Source organism: Canis lupus, chromosome 5 (genome assembly GCF_003254725.2).
Source record: "Canis lupus dingo isolate Sandy chromosome 5, ASM325472v2, whole genome shotgun sequence".
Classification (NCBI taxonomy): Eukaryota; Metazoa; Chordata; class Mammalia; order Carnivora; family Canidae; genus Canis; species Canis lupus.
Window position 1 is genome coordinate 881,051 of NC_064247.1, and position 24,320 is coordinate 905,370.

Consider the following 24,320-nt stretch of genomic DNA (forward strand, 5'->3'; position numbering starts at 1 on the left):
AGCAATGTTCTCAAATTTCAGTTTATCAGCATCACCTGGGGAACGCGGTAAGACTACGAAGCATAGGCCCCATGCTGCTTCAGTAAGCCTGGACCCCTGTGTTTTTCAGCAGCTGCCCAGGAGAGCTGATATACACCCAAACTGAAGAACCACTGTCTTACACAGGTCAAGAGCATTAAGCTCCTTTCTTAAGTCTGTCCGGATCCTTGACTCTTGGTGCAAATATTCAAAATCCCTAAATTTTGCTTGAGTGTCTCTGTGTCTAACACTGATCGACTCTAAAGACACAACAATTAAAGAAGGACAAATATTTACACCGCAGCTCACTTGGGTAGAGAAATTGCAGTTAGGCTATTAGGTAACCTGGTTTTTTACCCAAGACACTAACACATCTGGTTGAGGGGGCGGGGGGCGGATTACATCACCCTTAAAGCTTCTTCCAGTAGGATAGCATGGATTCGGAGAGACGATGTCTACATTAGCTGGACCCTGTGGCATCATGGAGACCAGACACCAGTCATGAGCTGTACCTTTCACAGCATCACATCATATTGTGCTTGTTTGTTTATAAACATAAGGGGACTAGTATTTGTAGAAACGTAATGGGATTTTTCTTTTCAGACAATCCCATATAGGATTTTAACCCCAGTTTACCCTAGGAATCCATTTTCCTTTTAAAAGTAGTACAAAAAAGAAAGAATAATCTGTTTAGCATTCAGAACTAGGATTATGAAGAAGAAAAACAGAGTCATAGAGAGACTATGGTCTTGAAAGAGGATTTCCCCAATTCGGTCATCTTTGCCTTTTATTCATACAGAGTTGATCCCGGAGTCCCCTAACTCTGGCGGTTTCCTGTGGGGTGGGGAAGGCATCGCTTCCAACTGGGAGAACCCGGTTCGATCGGTGGCATTTCTCACCGGGAGGGATTTTGCCCCCAGGGGACACCGCACACATTCCGGCCGTCCCAACTAGGGGTTGTGCTACCAGCATGTAGTGCCCAGAGCCCAGGGATGCTGTTCAACACCCCGCAGTACCAGGCTGCCCTCCGCCAGAATGATCTGGCCCAGAAGAGTAATAGTGTTGAGATGGGTTGAGATTCTGCTAACGGAGGTGCTCACAGTGTGGTCCCGTACTGGCATCAACTGGGAACTCGGTAGAAATGCAAATCCTCAGGCCCTACTTCACATCTACTGAACCAGAAATTCTGGGCAGGGAGCCCAGCAATCCATGTTATTTTTTTTTTAAGATTTATTTATTTATTTATTTATTCATGATAGATACAGAGAGAAAAAGAGAGAGGTAGAGACACAGGAGGAGGGAGAAGCAGGTTTCATGCCAGGAGCCCAACGCGGGACTCAATCCCGGTTCTCCAGGATCACGCCCTGGGCCAAAGGCAGGCGCCAAACCGCTGAGCCACCCAGGGAGCCCAGCAATCCATGTTTTAACAGGCCCTCCTGGTGATGTCCACATGAAAGCTTATGCTCCCTGGAAGTCCGAGGCTAACCTGGGGGACCACTGATACTCCCCAGGTGATGTGGGAGGGAAAGCGAGAGACAGCAGAAAGGAGCCCTGCTGCGCGCCTGCTGTGTCCCCCTGGCAGCTTTGGCCTGAGACGTGCGGCAGTGGAGTAGAGGCTGAAGGGAGAACCAAGCAGGGAGATCCTGTTCCGTGACCTCCTGGGGCTGCAGAAGTCCTGGCCCACATGGGTGCTGCTGGGCCCCTGGCATCTGCAGACGAAAGAGTGGACTCAGGTCCTGACCCTGGGAAGACCGCAGCCTCTTACGTGACTGGCCTGAGGTCTGACTGCGATTGCTTTGGCCGCGCTTAGCCTCCCCAACAGTCCCCGATGTAGTGCCAAGTCCCACCCTCCCAAGCTGCCCAAAAGCCTGCCAGCCAGCCCCAGGGCCACTTTATCCCGGGCTGCAATCTGCAGCAGCTCTAGAAAGTGAAGTGCCTCCGATCTCCCCTCTGCCTGCCCAGGCTGTGCCACAGTCAGTGCACCCCGACACTGAAGTGGCTCCCTGTGTTCTCACTATGGCTCGGGCGGCTCGCAGCACCCAGGGCCTGGGAGCACAGCATGGAACCGAGCACAGCTGCACGTCAGACACCAAAGCTGGTAGCCAAGAAGTGGGTAAAGGATAATACGGTGATAAGGAGGCGCCTGACCAGGCGGTTGGTTGCCATAAATGTCAGAGAAGCAGGCTCCCCCCGACCCCGGTAACGCCAGTGGAAGGGTATGGAACAAGCGCTGAAGCGCCAAGGCAAAGTACCTATTTTTTTTTTTTTAATACATTGAAAACACAAAGTGAACTGCATTAACATTTACATTTTATTTGATATCTTTGAAAGATCACTTTTGCTTCAAATTTACACTCGTGGGGTCAAGTATTGAGTATCTCAGTTTTTCAGCATTTTATTTGGTGGTCAAGCAGCCTTTATTGTAGCAACAGGACAAAGGGCATGCACGGAGTAGGCTGATTTCATTAGGAGCATCAGAAAAAGTTAGCTGACTCAGGCCCAAAGAGGAATATACTGGCAACTTAGGAAGTGGGTGGTCAGCCCAAAGCAGGGATTGGGAGAGTGGAGAAGCCAAGGTAGTCGCAGCAACGGAGGTGTCAGGACGGGTGGGTTGCTCACAGCCCCACCGGTGAAGTGACTCATCGCAATCCATTTCCTACGTTATGTCACACCACTCAAGAGTCAATATCCTGGAAAAGAAAGTCTGATCGGCCTACTGTGCATCACATGCCCATCCCCGGCACGGAGGGACAGCTGCAGGTGGGGAGAAAGGGAAACGTGATTATCAGTCCCACCAAGACTCTAATGAAGGGAACGTGAGTGATTCTCCAAAGGGACATCTGGATCCTGCTCCCAACATAAGGATCGGGGCGGGGGGGGGGGGGCAGTGCTGGGTACAGACACCAGGTATCCACGAGGGGCAGAGAGTCTGCAACCTTCTCACCTGTGTCGACTGGGCCATGTGGTCCCTCCCTTTGGCAATCTGAGGAACAGTACTTGAAAAAGTGCCTTGGAATCATCAGACATGACAGCACATGTCAGGCAGCAGGAAACGGGTTTCAGAAAAGGCAAGAAGTGGGAAATGCTGGGACCTTGGTTTACAATGAGGGAGGGATCCAGAAAGCACAGTGGAAATGTCTGGAAGGAAGGGAGGCCCAGGGAGCTGAGCTAGTCTGTTGGAGGAATGAGCTAGGTTGAGTCATTTGGAAATGGGAGGTGAGGAGTAGGGCTGTGTCGGGTATACGAGAAAACCTGGCCACCATGCAAAGGCAGTGGAGGTGGGCTCAGGTTACCGGGAGACAGTACGTTCTATCTTCTTTATCTCCAGCTCAGCTAGAAAGACCCAGAAGGATGGTCTCATATGCTGCAATTTGCCCTCCAGGGAACCATACCTAGATGAGACATATTTGTGAAGTGGATCTGCAGGCCGGGCTTAAATTCCTCAAACACAATAATCTGTCAAGAAGAAGGAGGTGAGGTGGCCGTGAGATTCAAGTTCTGACTCTTTGCAAGGCAAAGGCTGAACAAGGTGGACTGGGATGAAAGGGGTGTAGTGGCAGAGCTTACTTCATTTGATCCAGGACGAAGCCAGGGTCCTGGAAGGTAGAGGGTCTCCTGGGGACCTATATTCCAGTAGCGTCCCAGATTTTGTCCATTGATGAATATTACACCTTTTGTCCAGCCCTTAAAAAGTTTGGAATGGAGGATTCTAGATATAATGACCCTCGGGCTCACACGCACGCCCTCCATCACCACACCGGATCATGGTCACAGACACGCCCCGATGGAGTGGCTTACCACACATGGCCTTAAACAGAATGTCGCTTGGACAGTTCTATGCTATTGCCCCTGGCCTGGGGTGGGCTCAATACCTCGGCCTCTAGAAGGGCGACACTGACTTCTAACTCCCCTCCCTTTATCTGTCCCAAGCCAGGGTAGGGTTATTTCCACGGACCATCAGGCATTCATCAAAACACACTGGGCCCGCAGAACTTCGTGTGCGTTAGGATCTCAGCTTCCCCACTGCAGACTGGATGTGTGTGTCCTAAAGGGCTCGGATTATGTCTGGGGCAGGGGGGTCACACTCACTACATTCCTCACGCGCTGCAGTCTACGGTTGTCCCCACTAAAACAAACTAAGGTCTCTGTCACAGTTGTTAAGTTTCCACCTCTCACCCTTGTCAACACCAGGGAAGGGGTGGCCTCCAGACGGCTGCGCAGTGGTTCGTGTCCCAGAGACCTTACATTTCCTTTCACAGGACAGGCCCATGCACCAAGGAGCTTTTTCTCAAATATCCTTTGGGGATGGGGGCGGGAAGGATGGGCAGGGGAGAAAATCACTAACCTCCATTTTTATGAAAGTGTCTCTGGGGTAATTACCCATTCTCAGGATACCAAGGAAGAAGGCAGGGCCCTGATGTTTGAATACGACTGGTTTCCAGATGTTAGGAAGGTCCCTGAGAGGGAGTCAAACAGCAGTGGAAAGGTCATGCCCTTCGTTGTGTGGCAGTTGTGACTTTTGAGGTAAGCCCCCCTTTTGCCCAAGCCTAGCATCCCTCTGATAGCACAGGAACACATCTCTAGGGGGCACGATGCAAGAGGGAAGAAAAGCAAAACCAGCAGGCCAGGGGCTGGACGAACGAGGGCATGGTCCCTACTCTGTCCCAGCAACTACGAAACTCGGGGTTATTTCCTTCAACACTACGGATCTTGCCTCTCTTATCTGAAAACTAAGGGGGTTAGTCTGCGTGGCCTCCGAGCTTCTTTCCATCTGTAAATGGGAACCATCTTTTTTTTTTTTTTTTTTTTTTTTTTATTTATGATAGTCACAGAGAGAGAAAGAGAGAGAGGCAGAGAGACACAGGCAGAGGGAGAAGCAGACTCCATGCAGGGAGCCCGACGTGGGATTCGATCCCGGGTCTCCAGGATCGCGCCCTGGGCCAAAGGCAGGCGCCAAACCGCTGCGCCACCCAGGGATCCCGGGAACCATCTTTGATCAAGAGCCTGGACTCAATGGTCTGGCACCCACCTTCGTAGAAATTTAGTTTTCATATCCAGGCTGTAGATTTTAAATTTTCTTAAAGGAGAATTGTTCAGATAGATATCGCCAATTAAACCTGTAGGGGGGGAATAAAGGGAACATGAAGAAGGCAAGCAGGGATGGGAACGCAGAGATGTCAAAAGGCTGTGGCCAAGGTTCCCCCGAAGGAGGATGCATTCCTGGCCTCATCGGGCGGAAGGTTTCTGCAAGGTCTTCCATAAGGTCCTCCATCTGCTACCCGCATGCACCCTTCGAGTGGGCCGGCACGTCCCCCGTTAACCATGCAGAAGTCACCACACTTCCTGCCGGGTGCGGCCCGCACAGCAGTCAGAACACTTGGAGCAGCGGAGGGAAGGTATGAGTGACTCTGTGCCCAGGAGCCCGGGGGAGCCCAGGATGCAGGCACTGAGCTCCAGAGAAGGAAAAATCAAAGTTCCCAGGGAGGGATTCTAACCAGCTTCTCCTGCAGCTTTCTTCAAACCCCTTGGAAGAGAAAGGCAGTGCTCTGGCTTGGAAATTAGAGAACACCCTTGAGGGAAGGCACCATCATCCTTTCCCATCAAAGCAAGACTTCCTCATAGTCTCTACATACAGCTGTCTCGCTCGCCAAGGGACCCTGCTGTCTGCCAAGCCATGGACCGGGCCATGACTGTCTGCAGCCTGGTTAGGAGCAACAGGAATTCAGTGCCTCGAGGTCTCAAGCTTCTCCACCCTTGGAAGAAAGGGAGCCCACCTTTTCTCTCCTTTTTTTTTTTTTTTTTAAAGATTTTATTTATTTATTCATGAGAAGCACAGAGAGAGAGAGAGAGAGAGAGAGGCAGAGGCCCAGGCAGAGGGAGAAGCAGGCTCCATGCGGGGAGCCCGACGTGGGACTCGATCCCGGGACCCCAGGATCACGCCCCGGGCCGAAGGCAGCACTAAACTGCTGAGCCACCCAGGGATCCCACCTTTTCTCTCCTTGTTGATGTTCTGCCCATAGGCAAGGCGGCCTTGATTCTCCACCAGGATCCGCAGCGTTGGGTTATTCTTGTAGACCTGTCCAAGACAGACCCGCCAGAGTGGGTAACGCTGGGACTTTTCTGCAGACCTCTTAAGTCTCCTCTGCACTCTGATGAGGTTGTGGTCAGGGTGACTGACAGACAGCAGGCCTCCAGCTCGGGCCAGGTAAACCCTTGGGCTCCTGCTCTTCCTACTCACCCCACCCTCACCCCCACCCCCTTACTAGGCCTTTTAGAAAAGTCACTCGAACATTTCACAAGACATTACTGAGGCTGGTGACCAACCTGCTCAGAGTTTTCTGAGCAGCAAATATCCAACACGTTGGAGTTCTGCTCACCCAAAGCATATACACCTATACTTTAGAAACGGCTCTCCTGCACCCCTGTTGGGTTCTCATGCAAGGAACATTCCAAAGAACAGCGGAGGAGAAAATAAGCTATCACAGGGCCAGGCCCCGCTTACAATTGAACCTGGGCGCTGGGGTATTAGTTCGTTAACCCTGGATCATATACCATTTTTGTGGGAATGGTCAGATGATTAGTGGAATGGTCCAGGATTCCTATATAAATGTCATCCACAAACACCTGCCAAAGAAAGAGGAGTGTGCCATTAGGTCCTCAGAAGGAAAGGGATAAAATGGTCCTTGGGAAAGCAAAGAAATGGCAGGTTCAGGGGAATGATTAACTCTGTCTCCCGGAATATTACGAGCTGACTATGCGTCCACAAAGACACAACACATTCAAAGCAGTACAGTCACGAGATGTAGGAGGCAAAGTTCAGAGAAGGACGTCCTGATGCCAAATATACCAAATCTGGGCCTGGCTGCACCACAGGGCAAGAAGGGAAAGAATAATTGAAGAGACCTGCAGGGAATGAGGACAAAGGAAGGTAGGTAAGGGATGGATATTGTGAAAGAAGTGACGGCCGTAGGGAAGACAGGGCTCCAGGCACGGGAGGCATCTGTCTGCCTCGCCCGCATGGGTTCACTTCCATAATGGATCCAATCTTCCAGGTTTCTCCTGGCTCTTCTCTGAAGAGTCTGCTACCACTGTTATTTCTCTCTCTCTCTTAAAGATTTTATTTATTTATTCACGAGAGACACAGAGACACAGAGAGAGGGGCAGAGGGAGAAGCAGGCTCCATGCAGGGAACCCGACATGGGACTTGATCCGGGGACCCCAGGGTCATGGCCTGGGCCCAAGGCAGATGCTCAACCGCTGAGCCACAGGGCATCTCTATTTCCCATTTTAAGAATAACTTGGATGTAAATCCTTCCCTATTCTGTTACCTATTATATCAGGTATAGCCATGCAGGGCCACAGAAGGATACAAATTTGCCCCTTAGGTTATTTGAGTCAGGTTATAATTTTCAAATGAAATTTGACCAGGAAACTATAAAAATTGAAATCCACAGATATTAAAAACACAAATATTGATACCATACAGAATTCGCATTGTAACCTATTTAGAGTCTAATTACAAGGTTTACATACTCTCTATTTATTGAACACCCACTGAATGGTTTGGTCAAGGGGTCACCAAGCTTAAAGCGCAACTCCAGCCTTTGAGGAGCTCAGAGAGTAACACCAAGAAATTACTAGGACGCTCCCCGGGAGCTACTACGAGCTGTGGATGGAACGTCACAGAGGCGCAGAGAAGGGAGCGGCAAGTCCTGATCCGCAGCAGGGTCCAAGCTGGTCGCCAACCTGACGACAGGTGACTAGGAAAAATCAACAGAAGGCTGCAGGCAGGGGGGCCGGCTTGCTAAGAATTTTCCTTCCTTGGGAGGGAAACTGGGGGCACGGCGAGGGGGGTGCAGCGAGGAGGAGGGGCACGGTGGCTCTGAAACAGGGGGCTCGGTTTGGGGGGCCTAAGAGCAGGGGCAAGACCCAGAGGTGCTGGTGAGGCCCAGCGGCACGCACGGGGCACACAGGGCCCAGGACAGGGCTGGAGGGAGGGGAGGGGAGCGGTGCCCCCCGGGGTGGTGGGGCTGCAAGTCCAGGAGCTGATGTGAGGGGCATAAGATGAGCTCTATTTAGGAACTAATGAGCTTGGTTTTAGAGGAGATGAGTGTGAGAAGCGAGTAGAACGTGTTTAAGTGAAGAGGAATGTTCAGCAAACCAGGGACCTGGGTGTGCAGCCCGGGGAGGCCGAGGAGGCCTGGAGGCTCGGGCAGGGGACCTGAAACTCAGGAAGAAGGTGACACGGACGCTGCAGTGGGGGCAAGAGCAGGGTCTGTCTGGGACCCGAGGAACCCGCCAGCTCCCAGCTTGGAGTCGGATGGTGACCGTTACCCTTGGCTCTGCTGCTCTCAGTCAAATACCCTCAGGGAGGCATTTCCCTTCTCTGAGGCTTCTCCTCCGTCTGCACATCTGAGGGGGGGGTTGAGAATTAAATGAGAGCTCAGCCCACTGGAAGGGGACGTGTGAACGCAGGGATGCTGCAGACCGCACAGGCACTTCCGAAGCTCCGCCCGGTCTCCTTTAAAGAACTCCACCAACTCCCAAGGGCTCCGGGGGTACCCGGTGGCTCCCCGGGAATGGCTACACACCTCGGTAGCCTACAGATCAAACATTTCACTGAAGGGACATAGGGTAAGAAACACTGATGATTCTTTGAAAGTGGAAAATATTTGACTACCACTGAGACACTCCCTTCAGCAACAGCACGGGGTTCCACTCGCAGAGGAGTGCCACCGGGGCCCATCCGTTGTGCCCTACCTGACCTCGGTCTTGAAGATGACCCTTTGTGGTAAGGAGGCCACCAGAGATGATCATAGTCTCATAAAGAACATATCCAGAGGACTGACCACTCCCCTGGTTCACGGACAGCTTTTCCATGCAGATCGGCTTGACAGAGCTGATGGGCTGCGGCAGAAACAGGAACAAAAACCGGGCTGCACGTTCAGGCTAGAGAGAAAAACTTCAGAAACTTGCACCCAAAGCCCGCTTCTCCAAAGGAATTGCACCAAGAGTCTTGAGGACAGGAGTATGAAAAGGGAATATGTAATGATAGGCATGCTTAAGTGTCACTTACAAATGCCCTTTCCTGTTTTCCAAACCGACTTTGTGTTTCTCTGCAAGTGCTACCCACTAATGTACTTTGCTTTTTCAGATGGAAAAGCTGAAATCAAGGAAAGGGAATGATCTGCTAACTTGCTCATCAAGTCATGCTAGAGCCTGGACTAGACGCAGGAACTCCATCCCGGGCGTGCCAGATTCCATCTAGCCTTGGTCTTCTCTTCTTGTTCCTTCACAGACTAAGAGAAATCATCCTAATCCAAGGTCTGACTGTGGCTATTCATGAATCTGCTCATCTCACACTGACCTAAAGCACTCGGTATCTGTTAACTGTCTGTTAGACTTCTCCTTCCAAAGATCCCAAGATGATTCCAATGCCGTACCTCCAATTGACCATACTTTCCCATCCTACTCTTTTCCCTTTCCAAAAAGCAACACCAACCATTCAGTCAAAAAGGTAAAAAGCATAGACAATGTTTCTCCCTCTTCCTCCTGTCAACCAATATCCCCCATCAACCAGTCACTAACCCGTCTTCACTCCCGTTATCTGAGCTCAACTTCAGTAGATTTCTACTCATTTTCAGTGTTCTAGCATGGTCCCACTCTATTCTACCCCCCATACAGCTACCAAAGAAATCTTTCTGAAATGCAAAGCTGGTCCATCTGATTTCCAAGCCATGCTTTAAAATAGCTTCCCACAACTTTCAGGGAAATGTTCAAATTTCTTAGCATAAAAACATGGCCTTTCAAACTGCCTTGGAGAAATACATGATTCCAAATCTGTGGGGCTACACAGCTTGAGATATCCTGGAGGATCAAAAAGCAAAGAAGGTATCAAAAGCTATTGAACTCATGTCAAGACACAGGAGCCAACTTAAAGGAAATGAGACAATTGGAATATCAAAAGGAATGACGACAATAGGTTCAACACATGTTTAATGGGTTTTCAAAAAGGTTTGTTTATTATTTATTTTTAAAGATTTTATTTATTTATTCATGAGACAGAGAGAGAGAGAGAGAGAGAGAGAGAGAGAGAGAAGCAGAGACATAGGCAGAGGGAGAAGCAGGCTCGATCCCAGGGACTCCAGGATCATGACCTGAGCCAAAGGCAGATGCTCAGCCACTGAGTCACCCAGGCGCCCCTGGACCATTATCTTATACTATACACAAAAATAAACTCAAAATGTTTAATTAAATACCTAAATGTAAGACCTGAAACTATAATACTCCTAAAAGAAAATATAGGTTGTAAACTCTTGGACATCAGCCTTAGCAATATTTCTCTGGGTCTGTCTCCCCAGGCAAGGGAAGCAAAAGGAAAAGTAAACTAAAAAGCTTCTGCATAGAAAAGGAAACCCTCAACAAAATGAGAAGGCAACCTACTGATTGGGAGAAAGTATTTGCAAATGATCTATCTGATAAGGGCCTAACATCCAAAATACGTAAAGAACCTGTATAATCATCATCAAAAAAACATATAATTCAATTTAAAAATGGGCAGAGGATGCGTATTGATGAGGATGTGGTGAAAAAGGAACCCTCATGTACTGTTAGTGGAAATGTAATTTGGGGCAGCCACTGTGGAAAACAGTAGAGCAGCTCATCAAAAAATTAAAAATAGAACTACCATATGACCCAATAATTCCACCACTGACCTGAAGGAAACAAAAACACTACTTTGAAAAATATATGTACCCCTATGTTTACTGTAAAGTTACTTACAATAGTTAAGATATGGAAGCAACATAAGTAGTCACTGACAGACGAATGACTAAAGAAGATGTGGGGGATAGATAGATAGTACTCAGCCATAAAAAGAATAAAATCTTACATTCACAACAATATAGATGGACCTAGAGAGTATTATGCTAAGTGAAATAATACGAGAAAAACAAATACCATGTGATTTCACTTATATCTGGAATCTGAAAAAAAAATAAGCTAACAAACAGAGACAGATTCATAAATATAGAGAAAAAATTGGTGGTTGCCAGATGGCAGGGGGTGGAGGGCCTGAGGAAAATAGGTGAAGGCCATTAAGAGGTATTAAATTCCAAGTATAAAATAAATAAGTCACAGGGATAAAGAGTACAGCATAGGGAATATAGTCAGCAATTCTGTAATAACCTTGTATGGTGACAGACAGTGACTGTACTCACTGTGCTGAGCATTTTGTACTGTCTACCATTTTCAAATCAGAATCTTGTACACCTGAAACTTATATAATATTATATGTCAAGTATACTTCAATTGAAAATTAAAAATTTTAAATTGTGAGTTTATAATCAAATAAAAACAAGAGCAAAATAACTTCATCAATCACTTTTTAAAAAAATTTATTTATTCATGAAAGACACAGAGAGAGAGAAAGAGGCAGAGACACAGGCAAAGGGAGAAGCAGGGTCCATGCAAGGAGCCCGACGCGGGACTCGATCCCGGGACCCCAGGATCACACCCTGGGCCGAAGGCGGGCGCTAAACCACTGAGCCACCCAGGGATCTCCTCACTGACCACTTTTGGAGGATATCCAGGAATAAATCTATTATTTGATAAGAGAAAATCTTGAACTTCTGTCCTAACTTTTCTTTACAAACTGTACATTAAGGTAACGAGATAATTCATGAAGAAAAGTTTTTCTACATAGAGGAATTCAAGTGTATAAATGCAGAATAAATGACTAAATTAGAATAATATTATTTTGGGGCACGTGGGTGGCTCAGTTGGTTAAGCATCTGCCTTGGGCCCAGGTCATGATCCCAGGATCCTGGATCGAGCCCCATATCAGGCTCTCTGCTCAGAGGGAAGTCTGCTTCTCCCTCTCCTTCCCCGTCTGTGTCTCACTCAACCACTCTCTTGCTCTCTCTCTCGAATAAATAAATCTTTAAAAAGAATTACACTATTTTGAAAGCCTTAATGAAATATCGGATAAAGTTAATAATTGTCAATGACTGCTAAAACCATTAGGTAAAAGGCTGATGGGAAACTTGTTTGTGGATAGACAGGGCTAACTACTCCTGAACCCACTGGTCACTTATGAAAACAGAAATGACTAGCCATTACGTGCCTGGGATATGATGCATAAAAATATAACAGCATCACCTATGAAGTATACTTGCAAAAAATTTTTTTAAAAAGCACCTAACTCAAATTTCATCAAGCATCTAGACCAGTTTACTAAAAATGTGAGGAGTATAAAGACATGTTCCCAGATACATGGGGATCTAATTAGCAAAACCCAGAATGTAGGGAATTCTATAGTACAAATAATCTTGCTCTTCAACAAATAAATGTAATAAAAAGAAAAGACATCTTTCGATGAAAAGAGATTTAAGACACGTATCAATTAAATGCAATGTGTGGCTGACCTCAGTGGGGTCCTGATATTAACAAACCAATGCAAAAAAAATGTTATGAGATAATTGGGAAAATCTGAACACTGGAAATTTTATGATTTTCAGTGGTGGGGTGCTCCAGCCAGTCTGTACCAGCTCATGAGTGACAACTGCGCACATTTCTACCCAACCCTGTATTTTAATTCTGTATGCAGTATTGTCATGCCAGAGTCTTGAAATTAGCCATAGTGGGAATATTTACACCACAGGATTTGGCAAACACTACTAATCAGAGTTTTTCCCTCTAGAGACCCTGTTACTAAATATTTCCCAGGAAATCACTGACTTTTAGGGATTATTACTACTATCACCATCATCATCAAGAATGATAATGATTTTGTAGTTGTATTTTTAAAAGAGTTTTTATCTTTTCAGATACATGTTTAATTATAGTTGAAATTATATGATATCTAGGATCTGCTTTAAATTAATCTTAAAAATAGTAGAGGAAAAGGAATATGGATATAAATGAAACAGTTTAGCCACATATTAATAAGGTTGAGGTGCATGTTGAGCACATAGGGGTTCACTACTTTTCTCACTGCCACTTATTCATGTCTTCAAAATTCCATAAGAAAACATTTAAAACCACAAGACGCTCCAATGTGGGGTGCCCAGTCCCTTACTTGGCACTCCTTTACAAACACTTTTCATTCATCCTATTTGCAATTCCCTAAACATGCATTTCTTTCCATGTCTTTACAAATGGTTTCCACTATGCTTCAAATTCCTTTCCCTCCCCCATTCTACCCTACTATTCATCTCATTAAGCTCCTATTCAATCCTTTGGATCTCAAAATCACCTCAATTGGGATATAATATTGGATCCTGTGACTGTCCAGCATGCTGAACATCTCTCTAAATAATAACACAGCAGCTAGCACATGCTCAGCACTTACTACAGGTCACGTTCAAATATTAGCTGCTTAATCCACACCACAGTCCTATGAAGTAAGTGCAATTATTTGCCTTATTTTCCAGTAGGGAAACTTACAATGAGGTTAAATGATCACCCCAGGGTAAATACTGGAGCAAAGATTCAATCCCAGTCTTGGCTCCAGAGTTTATGCACAACAGAATACTATGTTCCCTTGACAATGCTGTGCTGCCTTCATTCCTCTATCATGGGACCTACAACCCCTAATCTCTACTCACCTCTCCTCTGTATTAGACTGGAAGTTCCCCCAAAACAGCATCTTGATAATACAGTTCCCCAAAGATTGTTTACTAAGTATTGTGTGAATGGCTACACAGGTTTTCCTATATGCAAATGGTTTTCAAACTATGTCCCTTTAAACCCTACAGGTAAGTCAGAAGTGGCATGTGAGCCATCCTAATATGTACCCCCCTAGAGAAAGGATGACTGACCCTTAGGATTCAAGTACAGAGTCAGAACCGCCACCCCTGATTAACCAGTGCGTGCTTTATGTACTGAACACTGCAGTGAGTTTGAAGAGAGTCCCTCTACTAAACCAAAAGTTTAAAGATCATTACCCTAGATCTTCATTCTAACCATCTTCAGAAGGGAGGGATCTCTTCTTGGTTATGCTATTGAAAGGAAATTTTCCCAGTATCCTGCAACATTTACACTGTTTCTTTACATTTAAATTTTCTGAATATTCCTGAATTGGTTCTGGGTGTCTTATTCTGAATTGTAAAACCTATGGAATGGAGAAGATATTTGCAAACATCTTATCAGATAAATGGCTAGTATCTAAGATCTATAAAGAACTTATCAAACTCAACACCCAAAAACACAAATAACCAGTCAAGAAATGGGCAGAAGACATGAACAGACATTTCTCCAAAGAATACATAACATAGCCAACAGACACATGAAAAAATGTTCAACATCACTCATTGTCAAGGAAATATAAATCAAAACCACAATGAGATACCTCCTCACATCTATCATAATGGCTAAAATTAACAAGTCCGATAACAACAAATGTTGGCAAGGAAGTGGAGAAGGGAACCCTCTTACATTGTTGGTGGGAATGCAAACTGGTGCAGCCACCCTGGAAAACAATGTAGCTATTTTCTCCTCAAAACGTTAAAAATAGAGCTACCCTACCACCCAGCAATTGTAGTACTAGGTATTTATCCAAAGGATACAAACATAGTGATTCAAAGGGGCACCTGTACCCCAACGTCTACAATAGCCAAACTATGGAAGGGGCTCAGATGTCCATCGACAAATGAATGATTTAAAAAAAGGTGGTAAAAAAATAAAAAAATAAAGAAGAGGTGGTGTGTATGTATGTATGTGTGTGTGTGTATATATATACACATATTTGAAATGGAATATTACCAAGCCATCAAAAAGAATGAAATCTTGCCATTTGCAATGACATGGATGGAACTAGAGGGTATTATGCTAAGTAAAATAAGTCATTTAGAGAAAGACAAATACTATATGATTTCACTCATATGTGGAATATAAGAAACAAAACAGATGAGCATAAGGGAAGGGAAGAAAAAATAAAATAAGATGAATTCAGAGAGGGAGACAAACCATAAGAGACACTGAACTCTAGGAAACAAACAGGGTCTCTGGAGGGGAGGTGGGTGCGAGGTTGGGGTAACTGGCTGATGGGCATTGAGGAGGGCACGTGACATAATGAGCATGGGGTGTTACATGCAACTGATGAATCACTAAGTTCTACCTCTGAAACTAATTTTAAACCCCAAAACAAAACAAAAACAACCCTAAAAGCAATCACTAGTTAGCACTGAATATAGTAAATGTTGCTTCTAAAATAGAGAAATTAAAAACAATTAAAAAAATAAAATAAATAAAATAAAATAGAGAAATTAAAGGAAAGAAAATACAGTTCATTCACAAAAAGAAGGAAGCATTGTGCAAACCTCGATTAAAATGATGGAACAATGTTTAAGTCGGATATAATTCTAGATCATTAACAGGGTAATTTCTCTTTTGAAAGATAAATTTCATTTTGTACCTAAAACCAAATTCCAACTATGTGCTTCTCTTAAAAGTTACACCTAAAATAAATGACACTAAAACAAACAAACAAAACTTAGGAGAAGAAATTAAAACTACTAAGAATTGCTTTTTACTTCCCCAATAATTTACTCCCTATTCTTTGAGCTAATATTTTCCCTCCTCCCTTGTCTGTCCAAAGGCTATCCCATGCTTTTACACCCAGAAAATGCTTACCTCCTCCAAGTAGGGCATGACATCCCACAGGGAAATGTAGTATGGTGTTATCACTGACTTATATGTAGCCTTAGGTATAGAATCTGGTTGGGGATGCTTGGGAATTCCTGCAATTAAGAAACAGAAGATTGGACCATTCTGAGATCCCCATTCAAGGCCACCACATACTCTGCTACCCCCAAACCACCATGAATGAGGGATCCAGTCAGTCACAGTACTGCTTTCCCAACTCTGGGAAGAATCGTAAGGTAGGCAGTAACTGAGTGGGATTCTTTCATATTTATAGGCTCTGAGGCAGGATGTCGTGCTGTCTGGGAAGAGGACGTGGCACATCAATACCACAGCTGGACCAAGAGTGCTCAACCCAGCCCGCTCGTTAGACTCTCCTAAAGTCCAACGGGAAAATATGAATGCTCAGGTTCTGTCCTTCTTCCCCATCTCAAACAAGACATACTTATCTAACAGTGCCGGAAAAAATAAATAAATAAATAACAGTGCTGGGATGGGCCCTACAAGTTCCAGAGAGGATTCCGATGCACAGCCAAGTAAGCAACATGGCCCTAGATGCTGAGTAACTAGAGGCTGAGTCCTGTATTCTGTGCATATGTGAACCCCCATGGCCTAATGGTAAAATAAACTGGAATAAACTGGATATCTCCCCAAAAGTCCATCCTTATCCATTCCATCAATCCCCTCTTCACAGGATAACAGACCAGTTGAGAGGCTGAGTTATTATTCAGAGAGGTTGCTGTAGGTACCCAAAGAAAAGCTAAAAAAGTCTTGATACGAGAAGTACTCAGGAGTATATTCTCCGTTCTCTGTCAGCAGTGCCCCGTAGTCTGAAAAATATAAAGAAATCTGTCATTTTCCCTAAGAAAGTTCCAACTGCAGCAAAGGAAGACATGAGAGCTCAGTACAAAGCAAAAAGATCCTTAAAACAGCTTTGCAAGGAAAATTTTTGGCATTAGATAAGAAAATACCGTGTCCCAATTAGTCCAAACCAGGAGACACCTGCCATACCTCCCAGGGCTTTCACCTGAAGGCCAATAACCCCAGTCCCTGGATATTGAGTAAGTCCGGCTGAGAGCCCAAGGCTACTCCAATCCAGTGGTTTCTCTTTTTTTATTTAATTTCTAATTAAACTTCCTTCCCTTCCCTTCTCTTCTTCCCTTCCCTTCCCTTCCCTTCCTTCCCACCTTCCTTCCCTCTCTCCCTTCTTCCCTCCTTCCCTTACTCCTTTCCTCCCTCCCTGCTCCAGTCCTGGAGATTGCTCCCAGAGACCCACCCGAAGAGGCTCCAATCTCAAATGGTGGGGTGGCCTAGGTTGGAGATAGCTGCGGGGCACAAGTACTTGCCATAGCTCGTGATCATAGGGAGGTAATTATCCAAAGATGCAGATCCACCCATGAAGCCGAAGTTGGTGCCACCATGGAACATATAGAAGTTGAGGGAGAAACTAGCATTGAACATTTCACGTACCTCTTCTTTAACACTGCACGTAGGTAGGAGGAAAAGGATAAATGGGAGAGAAAGTTAAAATTTGGGAACATTAATAGCCCTTTGTGGGCTGTTCAAACTGCACGTATCACACATTTGTTTATGCATCTTAGTCTTAGGTAAATATATGTCTAAGTACTTCAGTGTCCCTGAAGTACTTAGTAGCTTCTCACAATGAGTAACTAAAATCGTGGTGTTGGGAATATTTACCTTCAAAACACATTTTAATAGTATTTGTCAACTCTCCTGGAAGGACATGGAAGCTAATCTGGGACCAGGGAACACTCGACTTCCACCCAACGCACTTTCATTGAATTACCCTGTCAGAACAATGTAATCACTTTAATACAATCAGAGTGGAAACACTGCTCAAATTTCCATTGCAATTACAATGACCCAATGACCCCGGGGCGGGGGAGCTTCAGCCTTGTGCCCTGAATCTCAAGTGCAGACCAGTGCCATCTGTGTCTCTATTCTCCTGAGAAAGGACCTAAGAAGTACTCACTATGTGAATCTGCAAAATGGGGGGCAGTGCCCCATCCATCCAAAGATCTTGCTGTGTACACCATCATCAGTATGGGGCTCCGACCCTGAGAAAAATGAAGTGTCCATTTAGTCAAGTCTGCTACAGTTTAAAAGCCTTGAATTGCTTAGTAGGGACCTGCGAGGCCCAGTCCTCACAAACTCCCTTTACGGCTCAGAGCATCCCCCCACGGCTCACACACCCTGAGTTCTACTCTCTTTTCTCAGGGCATTTCCCTGGTCCTCTTGGGGTTTCAATGGACTTCTCCCTCAGGCTTTGGTAAAATCAATTACCAAAGCAACATATCCCTTTCTGGAACAAAGGATCTCTTCATTCCCTTCAGGGACCAGATTAGAGGCCTAGTAAAAATTGCCTGGCCCAGGAGAAGCACTAAAAATGATCAACAAACAAATACTAAAAATGTTAAATCCCATTAAATAAGAATTCTCAATTCCCATAATTGTGTTTTGTTTTTATTAAAGTATAATTAAATGTTCTATTAGTTTCAGGTGTACAATATAATGATCAAAAATTCCATAGATTTCTCACTGCTCATCCTGTGTGCTTAATTCCCTTCACCTATTTCACCCAACCTCCGTCACCTCCCCCCTGGCAACTATAGGTTTAACATACTGGTCTTTAAGAGTCCGTTCTTGATCTCTTTTTTTGTTTGTTCATTTATTTTGTTTCTTAAACTCCACCTGAGAGACATCATATGGTATTTGTCCTTCTCTGACTTATTTCACTTAGCATTATACCCCCTAGATCTACCCATAGTGTTGCAAATGGCAAGATTTCATTATGTACACACACACACACACACACACACACACTATGGAATACTACATATACAAATAAAACAATCACATTTATGGACATATACATCATCGAAATACATAAACTTATAAAAATCACATTTTCTTTATGTATTTATCCATTATCACACACTTAGGCTGTCTCCATACCTTGGCTATTATAAATAATGTGGCTATGAACATAGAAGTACAGATCTCTCTTCAGGATAATTATTTCATTCCCTTTGCATACATACCCAGAAGCAAGACTTCTAAATCATACGGCAGTTCTATTTTTAATTTATGAACCTCTACAGTGTTTTCCATAATGGTTTTTACCAGTTTACGTCTCCACCAACAGTATACAAGGGTTTTCTTTTCTCCACATCCTTGCCAGCATTTGTTATCTCCTGACTGTTGATACAGTTTGTCTTAGTGTATTTTATCTGATATAAGTATAGCTACCGATCCGATTTGTTTTGGCTTCTATCTTCATGGAATATCTTTTTCCATCCTTTGATTTCAGTCTGTGTGTGTCCTCAAGGCTGACGTGAGTTTCTTGTTGCCAACAGATGGTTGGTTCTTTTTTTTTTTTTAACCTATTTAGTGGGGATCCCTGGGTGGCGCAGCGGTTTAGCACCTGCCTTCGACCCAGGGCCTGATCCTGGAGACCCAGGATCGAGTCCCACATCAGGCTCCCCGCATGGAGCCTGCTTCTCCCTCTGCCTGTCTCTGCCTCTCTCACCCTCTGTGTATCTCATGAATAAATAAAATCTTAAAAAAAAAAAACTATTTAGCCATTCTATGTCTTTTGATTAGAGGATTTAGTCCATTTTACATTTAGTGTAATATTGGTAGGTATTATGTTAATGCTTTTCTGGTTGTTTGTAATTCCTTCCTTGTTGTTCCTCTCTTAATGTGTTCCTTTGTGGTTTGGTGATTTTTCTGTATTGGTATGTTTTGATTCCTTTCTTTAACTTTTGTATATCTACCACAGGATTTTGTTTTCTGGTTACCATGAGGCTTACATAAAACATCCCATATTGATAGCAACCTATTCTACTAGTAACAGGTTGGTTAACTTCAAACACATACTCTACATTTTTAACCCTATCCTTACATTTTATATTTCTGATGTCACAATTTATAATTTTACCTTGTGTATCATTAAAAAAATTATTGTAGTGACAATTATTTTTAATACCTTTGTCTTTTAAACTTCATACTAGAGTTAAAACTGATTTACCTACTAGGACATTAGAGTGTTCTAAATTTAACCATACATTTACCTTCACCAGTGAGTTTTATACTTTCATATGTCTTCCTGTTACAAATTAGCTTTTCCTGTTACTAATTAGCTTACTGTTTCTTTCAGCTTATCTTCTTTCAACATTTTTTGTGAAGCTAGTCTGTTGTGATGAAATTTTTTAGCTTTCCAATAAATTTATTTATTTATTTATTTATTTATTTATTTATTTATTTAGCACAAGCAGAAGGAATGGCAGGCAGAGGGAGAGGGAGAAACAGGCTCCCTGCTGAGCAAGAAGCCACCACAGGGCTCAAACCCAAGACACTGGGATCATGACCTGAGGTGAAGGCAGATGCCTAACTGCACCACTTAGATGCCCCGAACTCCTTTAGCTTTGTCTGTCTGGCAAAGTCCACTTCCCCTTCTATTCTGAAGGACACTTTTGCTGGGTAGGGTATTCTGGGTTGGCAGTTTTTATCTTTTAGCACTTTGAATATACCATCCCACTTCCTTCTAGCCTATAAGATTTTGGCTCAAAAATCTGATAGCCATAAGGAGGGGGCAGATGTAAGATGGTAGGGTAGTAGGGGCATCCTGAACTTGCCTCCTCCTTCAAAAACAGCCAGATCAATGTTCAACTATTTGGAACACCTAAAAAGAAGATGTGACAATTAAGGAAACACTCTGCACAGTTGGAGGGAGAGAACGTGGCAGATGTGAAGTTTGGATTGGGAAGAGGACAGCTGTGTGACCACAAAGGGAAGAGGACTCTTTGCACAGAGCAAAGTCAGGAAGAGGAAGAAAATGGGAAAGAGCCCAGAGGGTCAGGACCGCACAATAAGCCACAAAGAAGAGATGCCCAGGGTTGCACAGGGAGATCACTCTCCTTCCCAGAGGCCATTTGGAAGAACGTATTTTCCCTCTCCAAAGACAAAAGGCAAGCCAGGAGCCACTGAGTGGTGCTCAATAGTAGGGTCAGAGGTGTGTGCAGAGGGCAGAAAATCCCTCAACAACGTTTTGCTGTGAGTCACGTAGGCTTAAATCCTGTGTTGCACACCCAGTGGCTGCTTTTCTGTGGCAGAATTAAGCAGAAAGCAGAGACAGGAGCAGACTGCAGGTAACCTGGCCGCCACTTTCCCTGTCTGCCACCACAGATTCAAGCCTCTGTGACCGCTTTTCTGGAACAGAAGGGAGTAGGGGACTGAGTTGAGTGCAGATGCCCAATAACCTGGTTCCAGCTTTTTGCTGAGCATTACAATAAACTGTAGCTTCTGCGTACACTGTGCGACAGCTTTCTGGGGTCAGGATGGTGCTGGGAATGCCTGGAGCCTCTCCTCTAGGGCACAGGAGTGGGCCCACACCTCACCTGGACTTTAAAACTTGGAGTTTTGAATTCCAGCCACCAGCCAGAGATAAAATGCAGGAGACCTGTGGTGCTGGCTGTGCCAATGGCGCAGGCACAGAGAGGGTAAGGACAGGGAACTGATGAAAGCCTGGGGCACAGGACATTGTCTGCTTTTCTAAAAGGTCCTCCTGAACAGTGGTGGCCTGGAGTTCTGCTCCCCAGGGACAAGAGGGTAGGGTGACCCCATACTCTTGCTCCTCCACCACTCCCCTCTCCTCTACCCCACTAGCATAGTCAGAGAGCACCCCCAGTGGGGGCTGGAGTCCCCTACACTAAACCCTGCTCCCCTGCACTTGGCAGGAGCATCTTCACAAGGGCCAGCCAGCTTGTGGGCCTGCCCAGCAGGCCTCTCCCTCAGAACAGCACAAGCCACCACATCTACCAAGTCTATTGATTAAAGAAAGCTCCAAAACATCAGCTTCCAGGGAAATAGGACCAGGCTTGCTTCCTTTTTCTTTCTTTCTTTTTTCTTTTTTGTCCTGTTTTCTTAATTTTTAAAAAATTGAAAAAATTTTTTTTACATTTCTTAATTTTTTTATTCTTTACCCTTTATTTTATAAATATATAAATATATATATATATTTCTCTTTACTATTATATTTTTGTATCAATGTTTATAATCTATTGTTCATTTGTTGGTCCATTTGTTTCCTTCTCTTATTTTTCAGGTCAGGCTCCTGTTCTCTCTCTCTCTCTTTTCCTTTCCCTTCTCTTTCTTCCTTTTTTCTTTTTAAGAATCAGGCTTATTGAGGATCCCTGGGTGGCTCAGCGGTTTAGTGCCTGCCTTTGGCCCAGGGCGTGATCCTGGAGTCCCGGGACTGAGTCCCACGTCGGGCTCCCGGCATGGAGCCTGCTTCTCCCTCCTCCTGTGTCTCTGCCTCTTTGCCTCTCTCTCTCTCTCTCCCTCTGTCTATCATAAATAAATAAATAAATAAATAAATAAATAAATAAATAAATAAATATTTAAAAAAAAGAATCAGGCTTATTTATAGCTTATTGTTTATCTCTTTGTTTGCATTTTTGTTCCATTTCCTTTTCTCTTGTCTTGGACCAGTCTTTTTTGTTTGATTTTTGTTTGTCTTTGTGTTTTTTCTTCTTTTCTTTCTCTCTTTTGCAGGCTTATCTCGACAAACAAAAGGACACCTACCTAAAGGTCCAAACACTCCTCACTACAACCACTATAAGCAAGGAAGAGTTCTGTGGTGGAAGGACCAGTGGAAAGAGTAGCCAAAAGACAAGAGCAGAGTGTACACAGCATGTACCAGAAACACCTCCTGAAGTTTTTGTTGTTGTTGTTCTTATCACTGTTTTTACTGTTTTTCTTTTCTTTTCTTTTTTTTTCATTCCTCTTTTCCCTTCTGGAAACAATAATTAGACCAAGAAATTTGCCCCAAAAGAAAGAACAGTAGGTAATACTTGGCATCAGGGATTTAATCAATATGGATATAAGTAAAATGTCTGAACTATAGTTTTTGTTTTAAGATTTTATTATTTATTCATGAGAGACACAGGGAGAGAGGCAGAGACACAGGCAGAGGGAGAAGCAGGCTCCCTGCGGGGAAGCCAATGTAGGACTCGATCCCAGGACCCCGAGATCACAAGCTGAGCCAAAAACAGATGCTCAACCACTGAGCCACCCAGGCATCCCAGAACTACAATTTAAAACAATGATTATAAAGATATTAGCCGGGCTTGAAAAAAAGCATAGAAGACACTAGAGAATCTTTTACTATAGAAATAAAAGAACTAAAATCTAATAAGACCCAGCAATTGCACTGCTGGGGATAAAAAAATAAATAAATAAAAATAAAAATAAAAATAATAAATAAATAAATAAATAAATAAATAAATAAATAAATAAGTAAAATCTAATCAGGCCAAAATTTAAAATGCCATTACTGAGATGCAGTCACAAATCGAGGGGTTAACAGCGAGGATAAATGAGGCAGAAGAAAGAGTCACTGATAATTAAAGACAAAATGATGGAAAATAAGGAAGCTGAAAAGAAAAAAGACAACTCCTATATCGTGAAAGGAGACTTTCAGAACTCAGCAATTCCATAAAAGCAAAATAATATCCAGATAATTGGGCCCCAGAAGATGAAGAGGGCAAGAGAGGGACAAAAGGTTTATTTGAACAAATTATCGCAAACCTTTTTCCAAGGAAGATCTACAAATAGCCAACAGACACATGGCTTGACATCCCTCATCATTAGGGAAATATAAGTCAAAAGCACAATGAGATCCCACCTGACACCTGTCAGAATGGCTAAAATTAACTACTCAGGAAACAACAGATGTTGGAGAGGATGTGGAGAAAGGGGAACCCTCCTGCACTGTTGGTGGGAATGTGAACTGGTGCAGCCACGCTGGGAAACTGTGGAGGATCCTCAAATTTTAAAAATAGAGCTGCCCTACGACCCAGCAATTGCACTACTGGGGATTTATCCAAAGGAAACAAACATACTGATTTGCAGGGGCACCTGCACCCCGATGTTCATAGCAGCAATCTCCAGAATAGCCAAACTATGGCAAGAGCCCAGATGTCCATAAATCCCCTATGCTTTCAGCACACTTTTCATTCTTTTTTCTCTTTCTCTTAAGATTGGATGAATTCTACTGCCCTGTCTTCGAGTATGAATGCCTTCGAGTTTGCAGATCCATTTTTTTCACTTCATCGAGTCTCTATTGAGCCTCTCTATTGACTCTTTCAGTTCAGTATTGTATTCTTCAGCTCTATGATTTGTTTGGAACTTTGCTGAAAGTTCTCACTTTGCACATGCATTGCCCTCTTGACCTCAGTAAGTATCGCTATGATGATTATTTCGAACTCTATAAGGCAAACACTTATTTACATTTCATTAAGATCTATTTCTGGAGTTTCTTCTTCTGTTTGGAGCTTATTCTTCTGTTTCTTTCATTTTCTTTGACTCTGTCACTTTCTGTGCTTAGATAAAATAGCATTCTCTCACCCCCTTGACAGAATGATCTCACGTAGGAGATCAGCCCAACCTAAGTTCCTGGCTGCCTCTCAAACTTGTGTGGTTGTCCAAGCAATCTTTTTGTATTTTTTAAAATTTTTTATTTATTTATGATAGTCACACACACAGAGAGAGAGAGAGAGAGGCAGAGACATAGGCAGAGGGAAAAGCAGGCTCCATGCCGGGAGCCTGACGTGGGATTCAATCCTGGGTCTCCAGGA

At 44.2% G+C, this 24,320-nt stretch overlaps 1 protein-coding gene across 1 annotated transcript in view; it reads right to left on the reverse strand.

Annotated features, from left to right (window-relative positions):
- Positions 1 to 2,311: 2,311 nt before the first annotated feature.
- LOC112671029 (beta-galactosidase-1-like protein 2) overlaps positions 2,312 to 24,320 on the reverse strand; it is a 56,775-nt gene continuing 34,766 nt past the window's right edge. The window contains exons 11-22 of the mRNA XM_049109449.1: positions 17,639 to 17,738; positions 17,007 to 17,180; positions 16,410 to 16,490; positions 15,652 to 15,758; positions 8,779 to 8,925; positions 6,571 to 6,642; positions 6,007 to 6,094; positions 5,048 to 5,135; positions 4,364 to 4,475; positions 3,586 to 3,702; positions 3,411 to 3,474; positions 2,312 to 2,708 (exon numbers count right to left, since the gene is read on the reverse strand). Coding sequence (XP_048965406.1) covers positions 2,701 to 2,708; positions 3,411 to 3,474; positions 3,586 to 3,702; positions 4,364 to 4,475; positions 5,048 to 5,135; positions 6,007 to 6,094; positions 6,571 to 6,642; positions 8,779 to 8,925; positions 15,652 to 15,758; positions 16,410 to 16,490; positions 17,007 to 17,180; positions 17,639 to 17,738 — 1,158 coding nt within the window. The 3' untranslated portion in view covers positions 2,312 to 2,700. The remainder of the gene's footprint in view (positions 2,709 to 3,410; positions 3,475 to 3,585; positions 3,703 to 4,363; positions 4,476 to 5,047; positions 5,136 to 6,006; positions 6,095 to 6,570; positions 6,643 to 8,778; positions 8,926 to 15,651; positions 15,759 to 16,409; positions 16,491 to 17,006; positions 17,181 to 17,638; positions 17,739 to 24,320) is intronic.